General features: G+C 37.9%; 1 protein-coding gene and 1 long non-coding RNA gene across 2 annotated transcripts; both read right to left on the reverse strand.

Moving 5' to 3' along the window:
• Window positions 1-9,981: 9,981 nt before the first annotated feature.
• Window positions 9,982-17,002, reverse strand: LOC110680559 (arginine kinase-like). The gene is made up of 2 exons (XM_021856348.1): window positions 16,922-17,002; window positions 9,982-10,176 (listed from the first exon to the last, which is right to left on the reverse strand). Exons 1-2 carry the CDS (start codon window positions 16,950-16,952, stop codon window positions 9,983-9,985), a joined length of 225 nt encoding a protein of 74 aa, XP_021712040.1. The 5' UTR covers window positions 16,953-17,002; the 3' UTR covers window position 9,982.
• LOC110680560 lies at window positions 11,388-14,564 on the reverse strand. Its single transcript, XR_002502920.1, has 2 exons — window positions 13,357-14,564; window positions 11,388-11,476 (listed from the first exon to the last, which is right to left on the reverse strand). It is a non-coding gene; the product is annotated as an uncharacterized LOC110680560 (long non-coding RNA).
• Window positions 17,003-17,020: the final 18 nt, after the last annotated feature.

A 17,020-nucleotide genomic window follows, 5' to 3' on the forward strand; every position in this document is an offset into this window, starting at 1 on the left:
TACTAAATAAATATAGAGACATTAAAAACATCAATCATTTTTTGGTAAGCTGATAAAATTTGATACTTGAAAGGATCCTCACTGAACAGCTCATATAGTGTTTTGAGAGCGGCGCAGCCGAATTTTTTTTCGAATGAAGAGTGCTTTCTGGCAAATAATGGTAGCTCTGGGACGCAAATATTCTTTGTCGTGAACATATTCTATCATGAATTACTACCTCAAAATAATTTCCCTGATTGTTATCGAAATTCCCTGAGAATTCCAGGTTTTTTTCCAGGTTAAATAAAATTCCCTGATAATTCCAAGGTTTTCCAGATTTTCCAGGTAAGTAGACACCCTGCAGATTATTAAAAGGTGACGTCAGCATCAGGATTGGAATGTAGGAACATTTCAATCGAAAGAATGTTCGTAGTAGTTCCACACGGAAATCAATAAGAACTGTATAAAAAAAACTTATGGAGAAATTAAAGAAGCTCTATTTGTATGATTTCGGTATTAAATTTTAAAAATTTTCTTACAATTATCATACTTCCATAATTATGAATATAACACAAAGGGTCAATGTATGGAAAGAAACATTTTTGAAGGCTGTTTGAAGCGTTTGAAGGGACCGTCATAATATAAAACTAGGAACCAGGCCATTTGTATGAAGACCATTTGGCATAACGATCATTTTATCATTATAAATAGAATTCTATCCATTCTTTGAAAAGGTGCCTATTTTTTGATAAAACTTTGATGGCAAATGATAATTATGTCAAGAATGCATTTGTACCTTAAATGCCTAGGGATAACATTCGTACTCTCAAGTATATAAAATTTCAGTGAGAATTTTGAAACATGGGCAATCAGAAGATCGAGAGTTTACAGATCATACGGAAGGAGGCTTGAAAGTTAGAGAAGGAAGCGGTTGGACTATAGGAACATTTTGATTTAGAAGAAAGTTCAACGGAGTTCCGCCCGAAAATTAATGAAAAAGAATATTCTACTCAAAACTGTAATTGGCTGATGAAAGAATTGAAAAATGTATGTTTGACTTCTTATAATTCAAACACTGTAGGTACTTACAACTTTTATTTAACACACAAGTCGAGCTTTGGAACAGAAATATTTTAAAATCTGTTTGAAGAAAGCGCATTAATCATTCAGTTCAATAAGTTTCATATCAAATAACCAAACATTGACTAATGGATTGTTAACTATAGAATACTGTTTAGAAAAGAGTTAAAAATACCAAAAAAATTAGACAGTCACATTTTTTGGACCTCCATGCAGTTTAATATGAAACCGCATGGAATAATAAATGCACATTTAAAAGAGAGTTTTTGATCACTGTTTCAAAAATGTTTATCAGAATTTCAAGAGCTTACAAAAAAACTGAAAACAAGCCTTTCCGAACTCTTGATCTATTCAATCTGTAAGTTTTTAGGATCTCTCACCTCAAACTGAATCAGCCCAATGAAATGGAAGCGTCTACTGTATGGTCTAGAAGCGCTACTTCAACTGATTCTTTATCAAAATGGCATCCAATAGTGATAAAAAGCATGTATTGAGCATGTAGCAGCTCGCGTAATAACGGTTGCCGACCCTAGACGATCCGTTGGATAGGACAAAAATGGAAGCTTCCTCACGTTCCACAAGATGTAATACAGTGAACTTTCCATAACTTGATATACCATACCCTCGTCATCTAGTTATAGAATCATAGACGATTTCATGACTACCTCGATTGTCCTTGAATCGCAGGTGAACTGATTTTTTACTCGATATCTCATTTAAATTCTTGAATCTGTGCTGAAGCCTTTAATAGATATTCAAAAACTAACGAACTCCGCTTGAATTTTTGAAATTCTGCCATTGTTCAAGAAGTTTTGTTGTAACTGAACAAAATAATTCTAAATCGTTTTAAAAACATACAAACAACTTGTTTTTTTCGTCGCTTTCGAAAATGTCAGCGTGTCTAGTTTTTGAGACAACGAAAAAAATGCAGTGTTTATTGATTTCAGCCAACTTGCATACAAGTTTTCCAGGTAGTTAAGCATTACACTGAGCAGGCCGTGCTTTTAAAAGAGTTCATTTTTAATCAAGCTGTCAAGTCAAGAAGTACCACATTGGCGACGAGTAAGAACCACGGCCGGAATCCATATAGGAACGGAACGGACCTCAAGTTGATTCTGAACTCATCGATTAAGGGTAACTATAAGGTACACCTGTATTTCCGACGGATAACATCTGATTGGATCAGGTATGAGGGAGAACGAAAAGTCTCGCCTAAAATAGGGAGACTCCCTTAACGGGCGGATGAAAATCGACCGGAGAGGGCCAGATTAAATGTCTCGCCTAATGGTAGAGCGACGCCTTAACGGTGAAATAAGGGAGAAATAGTGGATGAAAATCCGACCATGGATGAAAATAAGTATGTTTCGCCACATGAGAGGGAGACATCTTAACGACGGTTGAAAAATCAGTCGGAGAAGGCAAGGGAAATGGCCGGTAAAGCAAAACTTTTTCTTATAATGAGAAAGAGACAAGTGAATGATAATCCGATCGAAAAAGCAGACCTCAGGAAAAGGCCATATTATTAAAAGAATCAAATTCAGAATACTGAACTGAAAAGACAGACATAAGGAATAACATCAGTGGCTGAGTAATTCAGCTGGGAAGGCAAGTATAACTTACATAAAAAAATGTGCCTAAACGATCGCTTTTGAAGGGAGCAGTTCTAACGACAGTTTTTAGCTGTCGTGTCATTTGAAAATAACAGTTGAGGGGACGGATACGATCTATTGGGTCTAGCGAAACCAAATCCTCGCTTCAACAGGAAGCGCTCTTAGTGATTCCAACCAATCGTGTCCAAAAAAACTGTGTACGTAGTAGGAAATAGTCAAAACCAAATTTGAGGCTAATTTCCGAAAGCAACATTCAATGGCGCCAGACCACCAAACCAGACTAGAATTTTGAACTTAGCTGTGAAACAAAAGTTGTCTACTTAGAGCAAAATAGTTATCCTATATGGTCGCTGTTCAGACAGACTGAACCAAGTGTTTTTCAATGGTTTCAATAAAACGTACACCGGGCATAAGAATAGCATTAGAAACATCGGAACTGATGGAGTTCTTAATATGTCTTTAACACGCCAAAATATCATCTAGTCAATCTAGAGCAAAAGCACATCTGTCGAAGAAAAGGATATGTAGTAGTTGAGCATTACGCTGAGAAGGCCGTGCTTTTAAAAGAGTTCATTATTAATCAAGCTGCCAAAGTGCTAAATAATACAAACAAATTTGTGATAATTACGTAACTGAAAAGCTACTTTTTGATGATTTAGAAAAGTGTAGTATTTGGGCAAATAGAAGAAACAATCAATTTTGTATGTAGCAATTTAAGGCATATTATTGTATCGAGCAATTTAAGGCATATTATGTCTCACACAGTCCTATTCTACATTTCCGAAGGATTGAATCGTAAAAAAAAAGTAAGAGGTTGTTTCCGAGATACAACTGTCAAGTTGACGTTGGATAACGTTAGCTTCTTCTATTTCCTGGCTTGAGAACTTATGAAAGATTTGTTGCATGTCAATTCTGACCTATTATGGATTATTATTATGTTATTATTTGGTTGGTTCACTTCAACACCGATAGATTCGGTCGATGGAAGAAGAAGCATGAGCGGTAACTCTTGCTCCCCAAACAAATATTCCGGTTGAACTTTAGGTCCACGCATGATCCACAAAGATTGGTTGCTTTGGTGGGTTCCGAAGCCAGTTTGTGGTTGAGGTCCTTCTCCATGAAGTCCGCCAACTCCATGTTCTTCTCTTTGCTCAAATCGATGTTGAATCATCGTGACAGGCAACTGATGATTGGCATGATCTCCTTTTGATATTCGAAGAAGTTCCGCGCCATGAAGAACTTCTCCTGCTTTGTCGTGGTATCCGGGGAAATGTAGAGGCAAACCAGTAGTGCTCCTCTACATTAAAAAATTCGAATCCTTTGAGCAGAATCTCAATAGAGAAACTTTAAAGTAGATTGGAGTACCCTTGTATCTTTTAATTCCGTCTTAAATGCTTATCTTTGACAGATACGCGAATCAATCACATCCATTCACCAATAGGGTGAATTATGTATTTTGGACCGGCTAAGCATATGTCTGGAAACGGCGATCGATTAACTACACTAGATACTAATATTTTATTACGTAATGGTACTTATATGCTTAACGTCTCATTGTACTTAAGGTATCTGGGGAGCAAAAGCTTAAAAACTGTAGCATTAGCTTCCAAAATACTTAGCGTTTCAACGCCTGTCTGTTATACATTTTGGACACCCTCTTGTGAATATAATTCGAACAGGGGCGTTATGTCAATATCCATACAATGGTTTCTTAAAAAGACGGTCATATCATAAAATTTTAAGAGTTTACATGTGAGTTATGCATTTTTTCGCCTATTGGATGTGCATATTAGTGATAATTTCACGATTCATCTTCACCTTAATGCAAACAAATATCATCTGATCCACGGAATACGCCTGCAAGTATGCATACATGCGATGATCCAGTGCGTTTCATCAGATGGACAAATAATATCAACTGAACAAAAACCATAATCTATTTTGGACATCATCTGATTTATTTCTTATGTACTCATGTTAAGATTTCAGATGAACTTAGTTTCAATTTTAGGCATATTTTTTCATACTGCCACTTTTAAACTTTTAATGAATGCCAATTTCGATCTCAACCGGAGCACGTGATTTCTTTTCGCAGTTTCAATTTCAATTTGTACATTTGACACGTTTTTCGTCGTGTACCGTAAAACGGGGTATCTTTGATAATGCGGGTAACTTTGATAAGTACGTTATCATTATTTCTGTTAATCGGTTAAGCAAAGCGAATGTAAGAGCTATTTTCATTTGAATCGAGAGCATTTGAGGCTTCATATACGAACATTAAAAATTGATACGATTTTAGCATTTTCGAAACGCTTACAAACAATCTGTTCTTCGATCACTATTTGATGTAGTTATGAATAGTTGGTCACTTATCTTTGAAAGCCTAGTTATCATATAACTTGAATTTGGTCTCAAATCTCTTAGCGAAAAGCATTTTCACAAACTGGGATCATTTTTGTAATCTAAGTCAGTAATTTCCATATAAGGTTAAACGTCTAGAGGTATGCAATGCCCTATAAATGTTCCGTAATCCATTCAATTTTGTTCGATTATCAAAGTTACCCCAAAACAGAAAACCGACTTTCGATTATACGAAAAATGATCTATGCATTCAAAATAAATCGTTTGGCAATCTATCAACTGCAATCGATAGCTAGGATGCCAGTAGTAGTTTTAAAAATGAAAATTATAATTCTTTGCCACAGCAAGCACAGAGATTCGTTTTCTTCGAAAAAAAAAAAATATCAAAGTTACCCCGTTTTACGGTACATGTAAACTTCAAAACGCCAAAACCTTATAACAGCAAGAAAAATGTGCTTTTCTATGGAAAATAAGACATGCCCCGATATTTACCTAATTATAAACAGTTCAATCATGAAAATCAATAGTTTTCATTATTGGAGTCGATTCGTAGAAAGATTTCCAATCGATTGGTGCAAGAATCTTGAAAATCTATTCGGGCGTTAGTAAGTTATTAACAGTCAAAATCTAACCACTTTTCGTGACGCGAGCGATTTTTCGTTTTTCGAAATTGTACCCCAGTATGTTGCCGTAAGACGTTATCCAACGTCAAAAAAATCAATGAATCATAGTTTAAATTTCATCCAAACATCAATAAGAGCAGCGTTATCTACAAATTTGACGACCTGCAGCACAAAATTGTGACGTGCTGGAACATTTCTGAAAACGTCAACGGATTTGATCATTGAGACACGCAAAAAGGTTATTTTTGTTCCGCTGTGTACTCGCAGGTCTAAGATGTTTAGTTCCTTCAATTCAAACTTCGTCAAATAAAAGAAAAAAAAATGGAGAGATTGGAGGAAACGAAATAAGGAAGGAACAATTCAATCAAAGACCCGGAATATTTGGACTACACGAGAACAATTTTCCATGAGATTCTTTCTTTGAAATTTAAGAGCTTATGTAAGATCAGAAGTATCCTATTTTTTATGTTTTTGCTCAAATCAAAGAGGTGTTACCAGAGATGAATAGAGACATAGTAGTCGGGTTCAGATCGGGTACCACTTCTAGTAAAGCATGTGCCCCCTTGGTGTAAGGTAAGGTACCCAGGTTTGACAGATCGCAGTACACCTTTCACTGCGATTCACATTTTACACAAAATTTTGGGCACCTGGGAGGATGGAGCTCTTTATTTCGTCTTTGGTATAGCAAAAGGATACTGTTTGACATGAATACCGTGCACCCCCGCTAATTTAAACGGTTCCTCATGCAAACCATCGGGGTTCATTTTTAATTTGAACATCTAGTCACCCTAGAAATGTGTTTCTGGTTACCTCTTTCACTGTTTTGTTTTGATTCTGTGTTCCATTCCCCAGCGTTCTATCTAACTTCAGTCCGTTGCATGAGCTAAATGACGTTTGAACCATTTTTAACATAAACGATGTGCAAATTAGCGGGGTACAGATCAAAAAGTGTTCAGATTAAATGTGGTCAAACCAACGGTACGCGGTATAATTTCAAGGCTGGTAGCGAGTCACTTTTTAGTGACTTGGTCACTTTTTTAAGGCCAGTCACTTTAAAGTCTCTTTTTTGAAGCCATTTCAACTTAAGTCACTTTTTTCGTCATAAAGTCACTTTTTTTCAACTTTTTCGAGATAAATTTTCGGGAGAAAATTAGGAATAGGCCTTTTTTTTAATTTAGGCTAAGTTTTAAGTTAGGTCATCACCAGAACAACTTCATGTCAGTATCATAATATTGGTTCAAGTGGAAAAAGCTTGGACAAAACTTAATCTTTCATAGAGTTCCATGTATTTTGTAATAGTAAGTTATTGGTGAAAGTTCATTGTTATAAACTAAAGGTTTAAATGTTTAGTATTATTTTTGAATATCTTGTTAATTCTCATTTAGTTCATACTCTGTGGTGGATAATTAGATGTTTATCTTCTATTGTAGAACACTACGTTTTAAAATATGCATCCTTATTATTCTCTTTGTCTTCGAAATTCGTTTTATTAACCAAACACTCCTGATATAAAGCACAATAGCTCCTTGTATTTAACACCAAAACGCGAAACAAAGAATAATTATTAAATGTTCTATTTGAGAGTAAAAATTTATCTTACTTCTTAGAACAGACTTTATTTACAAACCAAACCTTCAAAAATGGCCGGATAGATCTTAGCTAGAGTGTACCCTAAGTTTTTTTTTACGTCGGTCGACGTCCCGCGTAAAAAAATCGCGTTATTTAAAAAATACGAAAAACCGCGTTATTAAAAAAACGACGTGAAAAAAGACCACCTGTTATGTTTTTCGACGATTCATTTATCGCGAATTTAATGTTTTCATTGAATCGTTCATGAAGTCATGCATGCTTTCTTCAAAGAATTGTGGGGTGTCGGATCTTTTTCTTAGCTTTTTTGATTCAGGAGGCTTTTTGAAAGCCACAGAGTTTATATTTGACAATAAGTTGCGCGGTATTGAAGTATTTTTTTATTGCATAGTTTATTATAATTCGACCAACTATAACCCCCAATGTCAAGTGAATCATGAAAGTGTCCAAGTAATTTTGATTGAAATATTAGAAGCTTAGTGCTATTAACTATATAAACAGCATAACTCAGAAGAACAGTTTTTTAAGCCTATCTTCTATATGCTAAATGTCCATTCGGCCAAACGTACCTCCCATCAAACTTACTGATGGAAAATTTCAATGCCACTCAGGTTTATATCAACCATTTGTTCTTCCTTAGTCGGCATTTGAAGGACGCGGTATTAAGCAGTATTTCAATCGTATTCGATCTTCTATCATCATTTTTAATTTGAAATATTGAATAATGCACAAGTATAACATTTTCCGTAACCTTGATCTAGTTACATAAAATATCGATCCGAGATGAACCAGCCTCGGGCTGAAAGTCTCGTTAATAAAAATATTAATGGCAATAAAAAATAAAATATTAACCTTGTTAGGCAGAAAAGTTAGAGCTTGGATGGAAATGTGGAATGACAAAAATTTTGATTATGTTCAAAAATTTTATTAAAATTTACAAAATCAAATACTTTATGATATAAAAGCAACAATATTCTGAAAAGATTGAAAATCTGCTAAAAAAAGGATTATTTACGTCAATGATAACTTTTCTGTTCGAAAAAAAGTACGCAATATCTTGAAATTTTGGAAGTGCAATAAAAATTTCCAAATAGGTATGATACTCAACTAGATCTACTACCTGCACCTCATTTTGAATATTCCCTATCATATTGGATATTGATCGTAAAACAGTAGGTATATTAGAATTGAAATGAAACTGATTACGGTTTGATTTTCAAGTCACTTTTAGTCACTTTTTAGAGAATCGAAAGCCACTTTTTAGTCACTTATTTCGCAAATCTGGTCACTAAAATATCTTTTTTCGGTGCCACTTTTTGCTACCAGCCCTGGACATAATAAAAAATACTCCAATCTTAAAAAGTTTGAACGATTTTTATGACTTTTTTGTCCAACAGAAAAAATAACATAATTTAGAGAAAATTTGAAAATATTTTTTGTCGTTTACACTTACTCACTGCTTCAAACCCCCAAGGATTTTCACACATTTCGAAATAAGAACCAGTCCTGTCTATTAGGACCCTTTCGAGTGGTCTCTTATGGGTTTTTAGCTTGCAGATTTTGGGGATGCCTATCAGGTGGCACATGTAAAGGCCTATCAGAACGTAGCACTCAAGGCCAAAATAGCCCCTTCAAAAGCGCTCCATTTGGTAAGTTCTGTAACTTTTGCTTTTACAAAAATTCTATTCAGATTTAACAAATCTTCTGATTACTAATTAGCAAGAAATTCAGCAAACACTTCTTGTTGACTTCTACTCAGAAGTCCGAAAGTTTGCAAAACTCCCGATGACTTATCTCCAGAAGTCCAAAAAGATCCTACTCGAGAAACTTCTGAGCTATTCTTAACCAGTGCTGTGAAAAACTCAAATTCTCACAACTCATGCGTGAATCACGCAACTCAGCAGTCGAACAAATCGTTGGTCTGTTAAACTCATTGCTTATATTCTCGCAGTTTTCTAGACAAAAGCAATGATGATTTGTAAGTCTGGTAGAACTATAGTAACCTTTCCAACGAGTGATTGATGATTTTGTATCGAAAACTCAAGCATGAGCTTTTGCGTAGGCAGATCTCTAATGAGTTTGGCTCCTCGGGAGAGTACATTGAATATGATATGAGTGTAAGTCAAATCAACACTGTTCTTAACTGGAGAGAACTATACGCATCGCGTCCCAATCTGTGAACAGAATTTGCAAATTATGTGCAGTATGATTGTAATCAAATCCTGCATTAATTGAAAAACGCGGGCTTATTTAAATTAACCTCTGTTTATTGCTTCTGACTCTAAGCAATTGGTCGCTACGGTGTCAAATTTCATAGTGTTTCTGTAGTCGATCTATGCCATACACCATCCGTTCAGTTTTTCGATGACTCAGGTCAATGTTAATGGAAAAAAAGTGAGGTTCGGGAATCAAAATCGTGTCCATATCGCTTTCAAAGTTGTAACTTTGTATGTTACTTCGAGACTACAGAATTCAAGTTACCAAACATTTACTTTAAAATTTCAAACGAAATCCTTTAAAAACTATCTCTGGGACTAAATATTTTATCTTTAAAGCAATGTGTAAAAATGTTGCAAGTAGATTTAAGAAGAAACTGGCAGTGAAAAAAATGTCCAAGAGCACAACGGTTAGATGAACATCTGAGTACTAGATTCAACATCTCTTTCTTCGAAACTTTGAAGACCTACTCTTTCCCAACTATCAGGTCAAACCTCATAACCCCAAACTGCAACCCCCCCCCCCTCAATACGTACCAGATTGGACGCAGTCCAGCAGGGTGGATCCGAACGAGGTCTTCTTGTTCTTCAGAGCGTCGAAGACTTCCTTGGTCAGATACTTCTTCAGCAGGGACTTGGAGTCCGAGGCGGCCAGCTTGGCGCAAGCCAGCTTCCATCTTTTCCATAACGGCAGCGTCACCGATGGTGTCTGATTTGTTTCTGCAAGTAGATTAAGCAAGGCGGTGGGGGTTTAGATTAAATCACATTAGGACGAGTGGTTTCGTAAGCTAAAAAAGAAATACACTGATTGACGTAGATTCTACTTGATTGAATGCGATAATTAACTCGTGGAAGCTATATGATCCCGAAACGGTACGAATTTTGGACTCTTGGTCGTAACGGAATGGTAACCAATGTGCGGCATAATTTGAAAGCGGATGCGAAATTTACTATCGAGAAAGAAAGACACAGAACAACAACTACCCGTCCGTCGCCCTATGGGTGTGGGATTTAATTTTCCCATCGCACGCCAAAAGGGTGTGCGAAAACTAAGTTCAATCTTATTAGTTTATCGGGGTGTGTTGCGCTCAGCCCGAACAAAAGTTCATTAATCCAATTGGGTTGAGATGTCCGATAGCGAGAGAGGGAGAGAGCAAGAGCGAAAATCGAAACCGACCAAAAAAGGGCATTTCGGACGTCTTGCTCTTGCTCGCAACGGTTCCCACAGCTCTTCCAATTCGATTGTTCGAGCGGCCAGTGGGAATGTGGAATTAATTCGATCGCTCGTCGAAAGAACTTCGCAAAATTGGAAATATCTCCGGGCCAGTGGAGTGGGTTCCTGGGTTGGGGGTGGGGGTAGTTGTTGTTTGGTTGCACACGCGTTGGTATCGAGGTTCGTCCATTCATTATGCCGCACTTAACTCGACAAAAATACCATCGAGTTTGATACACACCCTTTCACCGCCATTGTTTGTGGCGTCGCCGTCGGTTCCTCCGGCGGCAGCTGTTTCATTCTCCACCCACCTTTTCCTTCTTATCTTTGACGGCACAACCACGCCATTTTTTTTGCTGATTTTTTCTGATTTGGGGGTTGTTTTATGTTTAGTGGGGAAATTAATTAACACTACTACTGTCTTATCCTTCTTGTTCTTCTCTCTTCCCTAGTTTGTGCGTTTGTGTGTAGGTGTTTTTCGCGAGGCGCGTTTTCAAGTTTGTTGAAATCGATTTGTTCAAGGGAAGTTTTGGCTCTTAAACGTATATAGTCAATTCCGTTGGCTAGTGCTAGTACATGGAAAATTATTTGCAGGGAGATGTTGGGTTCGAAAGCCAAGGATGGAGTATTCTAAAAGGTGTTGCTTCTTCGCGCTCAGTCGTCAATCCTTGATGTGCGCGGTGGTTTTACCCCACAGAAGCTGCAGTCAATGTTTGCGGTCGTTCGATGTCTAACAGTTGGCAACTCTTGCACTCTTCGTCCTCGACTTCACCAAAATGTGTATAATATATCACACACCCTCCTTTTCTAATAATCCAAAGCGAGAGATTCAAATCACGACGCACTGTCCCCTTCCTCCGCTACGGTTTTGCTTGTTGACTACTCCTAGTGCTGCTTTCGATGGGTACCGTGAACGGTACCATATTTGACGCGGGTCCAAAACTTGACGCATTTTCTAATTATTTTGATTATAAATTTATCTAGTTCAGAATAGCATTCAAAAATTTATTCCTAAATTCTTCATTTACATGTTATTTGTAAGATTTCAATAAAAAAAAGTTTATTTTTGAGTAAAAATAGGCAAACAATAAACATTATTTGAAAATGCATCCGACAAGTGCGTCAATTTTTTTTCATTCCTTAGGGAATGTGCTAAATATTGTTAAACATTTTTCATGAAAATATTGTGCTGTTTTACAGCAATATCATCAACAACAGTCAGTAATATTCTTTTATTCATAAATTGATGTCAAAATTTTTCTATTTTTAAGGTTTAAGACATATTTTTGTATGAAAATCTTGTGCGTCAAATTAGGCACACAATGTTCCTAATTATTTGCTATTTTGTTCAGCATGTTTTGTTGAATCGAAAATAGGAAAAGAAATATTTATGGTAATGGCATTAAAAAAACCGTCCGCTGAACAACCCAATGTTTTATGTAATCACATGTAAAGGGTCATCCATAGATTACGTCACGTTTTTAGGAAGAGGAGAAGGTTCAGGGAAACGCAACGATTCATACAAAATATGTGCACTTTTCATAAAATAAATGTGGCCAAGGTTGAGAGGGGTTGAAAATTGAACAATTTATCGCGGTTTATGGACGTCCCCTAATGTTTTAAGGAAGCTTCAATAAATGCTCCAGGAGGTGAGGTGTAGGTTCAATGGTTTGTTTCGTATAATTTCTACAATAGGGGGTGTCCATGAGTTACGTGTCACAAAAAATACCATTTTCTAGAAAAACCCCGCCCATCCGCCCTACGTCACGCTTTTTATATGGAGCCTTAAAAAAACTTATATGATTCGTCACATCTTGAATAGAAGAAAAATTCGAAAAATTGAATTGAAAGTGAAGGTAGAACATCTCCTACCCCCTAATAACATGACGTACTTTATGGAAGACCCCATATATGGTTCTCGATCTATTTCGAGGCCTATACTGCCGTTAGTTCTACGCATATTTGTCCCGCGGTCCATATGGGTGACATAGACTATGGGACAAGTAGGCGTAGTTCACGTGTTATAAGTAACGAAGATCTCATACGGACATATTTGGAACCGGTTGTTTTCGTTCTATTTTTTGACCAATTTGTCCAATTTGTTTGCAACTACCTTCCCCGTTCCAGCGCAACGTAGTTTTCAAACCTTGCCCTTGTCTGATATCGCGACGAAAATTCATTAAACTAAACAATAATGCTTAACTATGGGTTGAACTCAATCGCCGGTTTTATTTTCTACACTAACTAAACGCATAGCAAAAGTACTACCGGATGACGTCATTCAAAACGTTTTCCAAAGGTTCTAACTTTTATGTCCACTCTAAAGCGCTTTTTTCAATTAATTGAACTATTGAATACTGAAACTCTTGTATATTTTAAACTTTAGCAATTATTTGTAAGTGCGTCAAATAAGGAACATAGTGCGTCAAATTAGGCACATTGAAGAATTGATGCGTCAATTAAGGAACCTAATGTGTTCCACAAAAAGTCAATCAAACATAAAGAAAAAAACATTTCATATTTTTCTACTGATTTTTCCTTAATTCTATAATAGTTGAGCTAGCATATGTTCAAATTTCAACAAAATCGGAAAGATTTAGACGATTTGACAAGAGTTTGAATTTAGAATTTTCTTAACCGCGTCAAATATGGTACGTCCACGGTAGTTCCCTTTCAGTTTCAATTACTGGGATTCATATAAATATGTATATCATTCGATCGAAAACGGAAAATATCACACACGAAAGTTTGGTTTTGGCTTAGAACTATGTTTGGCCTCCGATTTGTGCACTTGGCATCCGGATTTTCCGACTCTAGCGCGGTGGGCTTCGACTCATGCAAGATGAAAACTGTAGCTTCCACACCCTTTTTTCTCGGCTTTTCGATTTGCAGAACACACAGCCTGCGATCACTAGTCCGATTACTTCGAATTAAAGCATTCTTCTGCTGGAAGCCGTCGTTCCTCGGATCAAACGATACTCGCGATCAATTCCGGATTCCGGATACCTCAATCCCGGCTCTGGTGGCAGTGATTTTATGTACGGGAAACTCTAGGAAAACTGGTCCTTCGTTTGGGCGGCTATGTCTTCTAGCAACTACTGCTCCGGGACTCGCCTATATCACTATTCTACTGTGCGTTCGCTTTCGACTTCGACTCCGAAACCGGCCTCTTGGCGGTGGCGCTCTACCGACACGAACGCCGACGATGACTACCCTAGTCTCTGATTGCGTCCAACAAGGGGTAGTTTTCTCTATAACGGGAGGGTTCGCTCTAATCATCTCGTGTGCTTCCATCTCTCTTCAGCTACCGAGCGCATGGAGAGATGCTGTCTCCTTCCTGCTCCCGTGGCGAACGCCTGGTGTTGTTACCGGGTGTGCCCGCGCCGAAAGGACATGATTCTCTTCGCGCTCATTGACATCGCAACAATCGTCGTCGTCGTCGTCATCGATGGAAATTCTCTGCACCCTTCGCTCGGAAAGCGCGCGCGGCCGGCCAGCCAGGACGACTGTTGCGTTTGCAGTGGTATTGGTGGTCGGTCGGTCGGTCGGGTCGCACCCTAAATAAGGCGCAAGGAACGAACGAGCGGCACCCCGGCATTGCCAACTGCTACAAACTGAACTGTGCAAGATTAGGAAGGACTCTAGGTCGGTCGCTCGGTTGGATGCGAGTCGTGGCGGTTTCGGCTGACCGATTCCTGTTGCAGTCACCTTTGCCCTTTTGGGATTGATTTGGGCACCGATATGAAGCTGAGGAACTTAATCCAATGCATATTTTGCAGACAATCCTCATCCACTCATGTGAATTCATTTAAATTACTTCATTTTAGGAGTTCGTGACTGCTGTCACGCAGGAACTGCCGCACGTCGTGGAAGTCGATGGAAAGAGGCATTTAATGTTTATGCCGGCAATTTGCGAGGGTTCGATACGGGCACGGAATGCGCATGACCATTTTGGCGGTGCAATCATTAGGCGCGCGTTTGAAGACTGGTGCTGCCATCTGGTTCGATGCTATTTGCGGCTAGTCACCGGTAGGCTTTGTCCAACAAAAGAGAGAAACATAATTCTTTTCGTAAAGATGTTGCAATCCTTTTGGCAGTATTACCAGTTGCAGATATTCCGATGATTTTTCCGTAATCATACAAAATCTTTATATTGACTTTTGATTCTGTTCGAGGAATTACTCAAATTCAGATTTCCTAAAAAGCGATATCTACTGAACTCCAAGTTAACATTGATCGTTAGTCAGCATTGATTACATTCTTTCCATTGTTGAGATTTGAGAATGGAAACAGTGTATCATTTGCTCCTAGCTTTGATAGCATTGATGTCATATCTGGTGACGGCTTGCTTGTTGTCACTATCAATAGGCATTGATTATGCCTCCGTTCTTCACGGACCAGTTGATTATTGAAGATTAGAGATTTGTTCCCTACTATGTTCCTGATGACGAGTAGAGGTTTCAAACGAGGAAGTATTCTAATTCTGGTTCTCCAAGATCCAAAAAGCGTTATCTTCTTGACAGTTGAACTTCAGGTTCACATTGATCATTAGTTAGCTTTGATTACTTTCCTTTTGTACTTGAGATGTGTGATGTTTACAGGTTTTCACGGGCGATATTTTAATAGATGGAAGCTGCTGTCGTTTTACAGTTTCATCACATCACATGGTGTCACGGTTTCGAAATACAGATTTACATTGATCATTAGCTAGCGTTGATTACGTTCCTTCCGTTGTTGAGATGTGTGAATATACAGGTGTCGGCGAGTGGTATTTTGATAGATGGAAGCTGCTGTCGTTTTACAGTGTCATCACTTAAGCTGGTCGATATTTCATCGAAATATTCTTTGCTCTAGCTTTGAAAACATTTATGTCACATGTTGTCACGGTTGGCCTGTTGTAGTTTTTTTTCCTTACTATGTTCATGATGAAAAATGAAGATTCTGAACGTGGAATATATCAAATTCTGCTTCTCTCAGATCCAAAAAGCATTATCTACTTGTACTTTGAGCTCCAGATTTACACTGATCATTAGCTAGGGTTGATTACGTTCCTTCCATCGTTGAGATTTGAATTGATGAGGGATGTAGGAACACATGCTCTTTGTAGTATTGCGAGTTGTTACTCCCAGATTTGTTTGTGATGGCGCCTCTCGTTATTGTCACAGTTAAGTCAAAGCTGCTGTCGCTCAACTTTTCAATCAGGGAACCTGATCAAAATTTCATCTAGATATTCTCTGCATCATTAGCTTCACCGTTGATTATTTCTGCTACTCCTTGTGGTTGCTGTCTTTTTACATTTGAATCGCTGACGTTAACCGGAAGAGTTGAATTAGAGGGATTCACACGGTTGGCTTCAAACTGGAACATGGGTAACTGCCAGTTGATGACGAATTGAATCATTAGCTAGAGTTGGTTACGTCCCCGTTCTTTTTGTAACAATGCAGACAGTTACTGTCACGTTCATGATTTAAAAAGACTAAAACGATCGATTGGAATATGGAACCCCCCTCAACTAAAGATCATTAGCTAGCGTAGACAACATTCATGCTCCTGATATTCGTCCCATTTTTCGAGGCTACTAATGTACCATGTAATAAAGTCTTCGATGGACAAAGTATATCGAATTTCAATCGATTGAAAGTTGATTGAACTTGAAGTTGGTATGACCTAATAGATGATTTTCTTCAAGTTTCGAATTTTAATACCTTCGATAGTTGAGTTTCGCGAATCAAATAAGAATTTCACAAAAACCATCTGAGCCATTTAAAATACAATGTTCAGCAGGTTCAATTGTTTCTGATAAATCTTTCAATGAAGTAAAGGTATGATAATCTATCAAATGGCTGAATGAAGTACCCTTTTCGGGTAAATTAAAATATCACAATCAGCTGGTTATTCTTCTGAGCTGCTATCAGACAACCAACTGACCAGAGCCCCACTGTTATCTTATCAACACCTCGCCGGTGCATTTACCGGGAATCCATAATTGTCCGAAAATATCACACGCCGGCATCGATAATGGGGTGCTAAATGTGATTAGCTTATCGTTAGTTAGAAAAGTTACGCAACCCCCAAATTCAAACATCATCCACAGTCGAAATGATTATAGCCAGACGATAAACCGAAAGCTACACGTCATGCTACAAGAAGTTCAATCCTCTCACACTCACTCTCGTTTCCCGTTGCACACACACACACATTCACACCAGAGATCGCTAAAATTTCCACCGGTTCAAAGCACGGAGAGATTACCCGAGATCATCTTCGATCGAGAAGTATCCATTCAGATACAGCACCACCAGCAGGACGAAGTAGGCTGCGAAGGAGCTGTAGAACACCAGCAAGTACTTG

The sequence above is a fragment of the Aedes aegypti genome, unplaced genomic scaffold, assembly GCF_002204515.2.
Source record: "Aedes aegypti strain LVP_AGWG unplaced genomic scaffold, AaegL5.0 Primary Assembly AGWG_AaegL5_hic_scaff_1575_PBJ_arrow, whole genome shotgun sequence".
Taxonomy (NCBI): domain Eukaryota; kingdom Metazoa; phylum Arthropoda; class Insecta; order Diptera; family Culicidae; genus Aedes; species Aedes aegypti.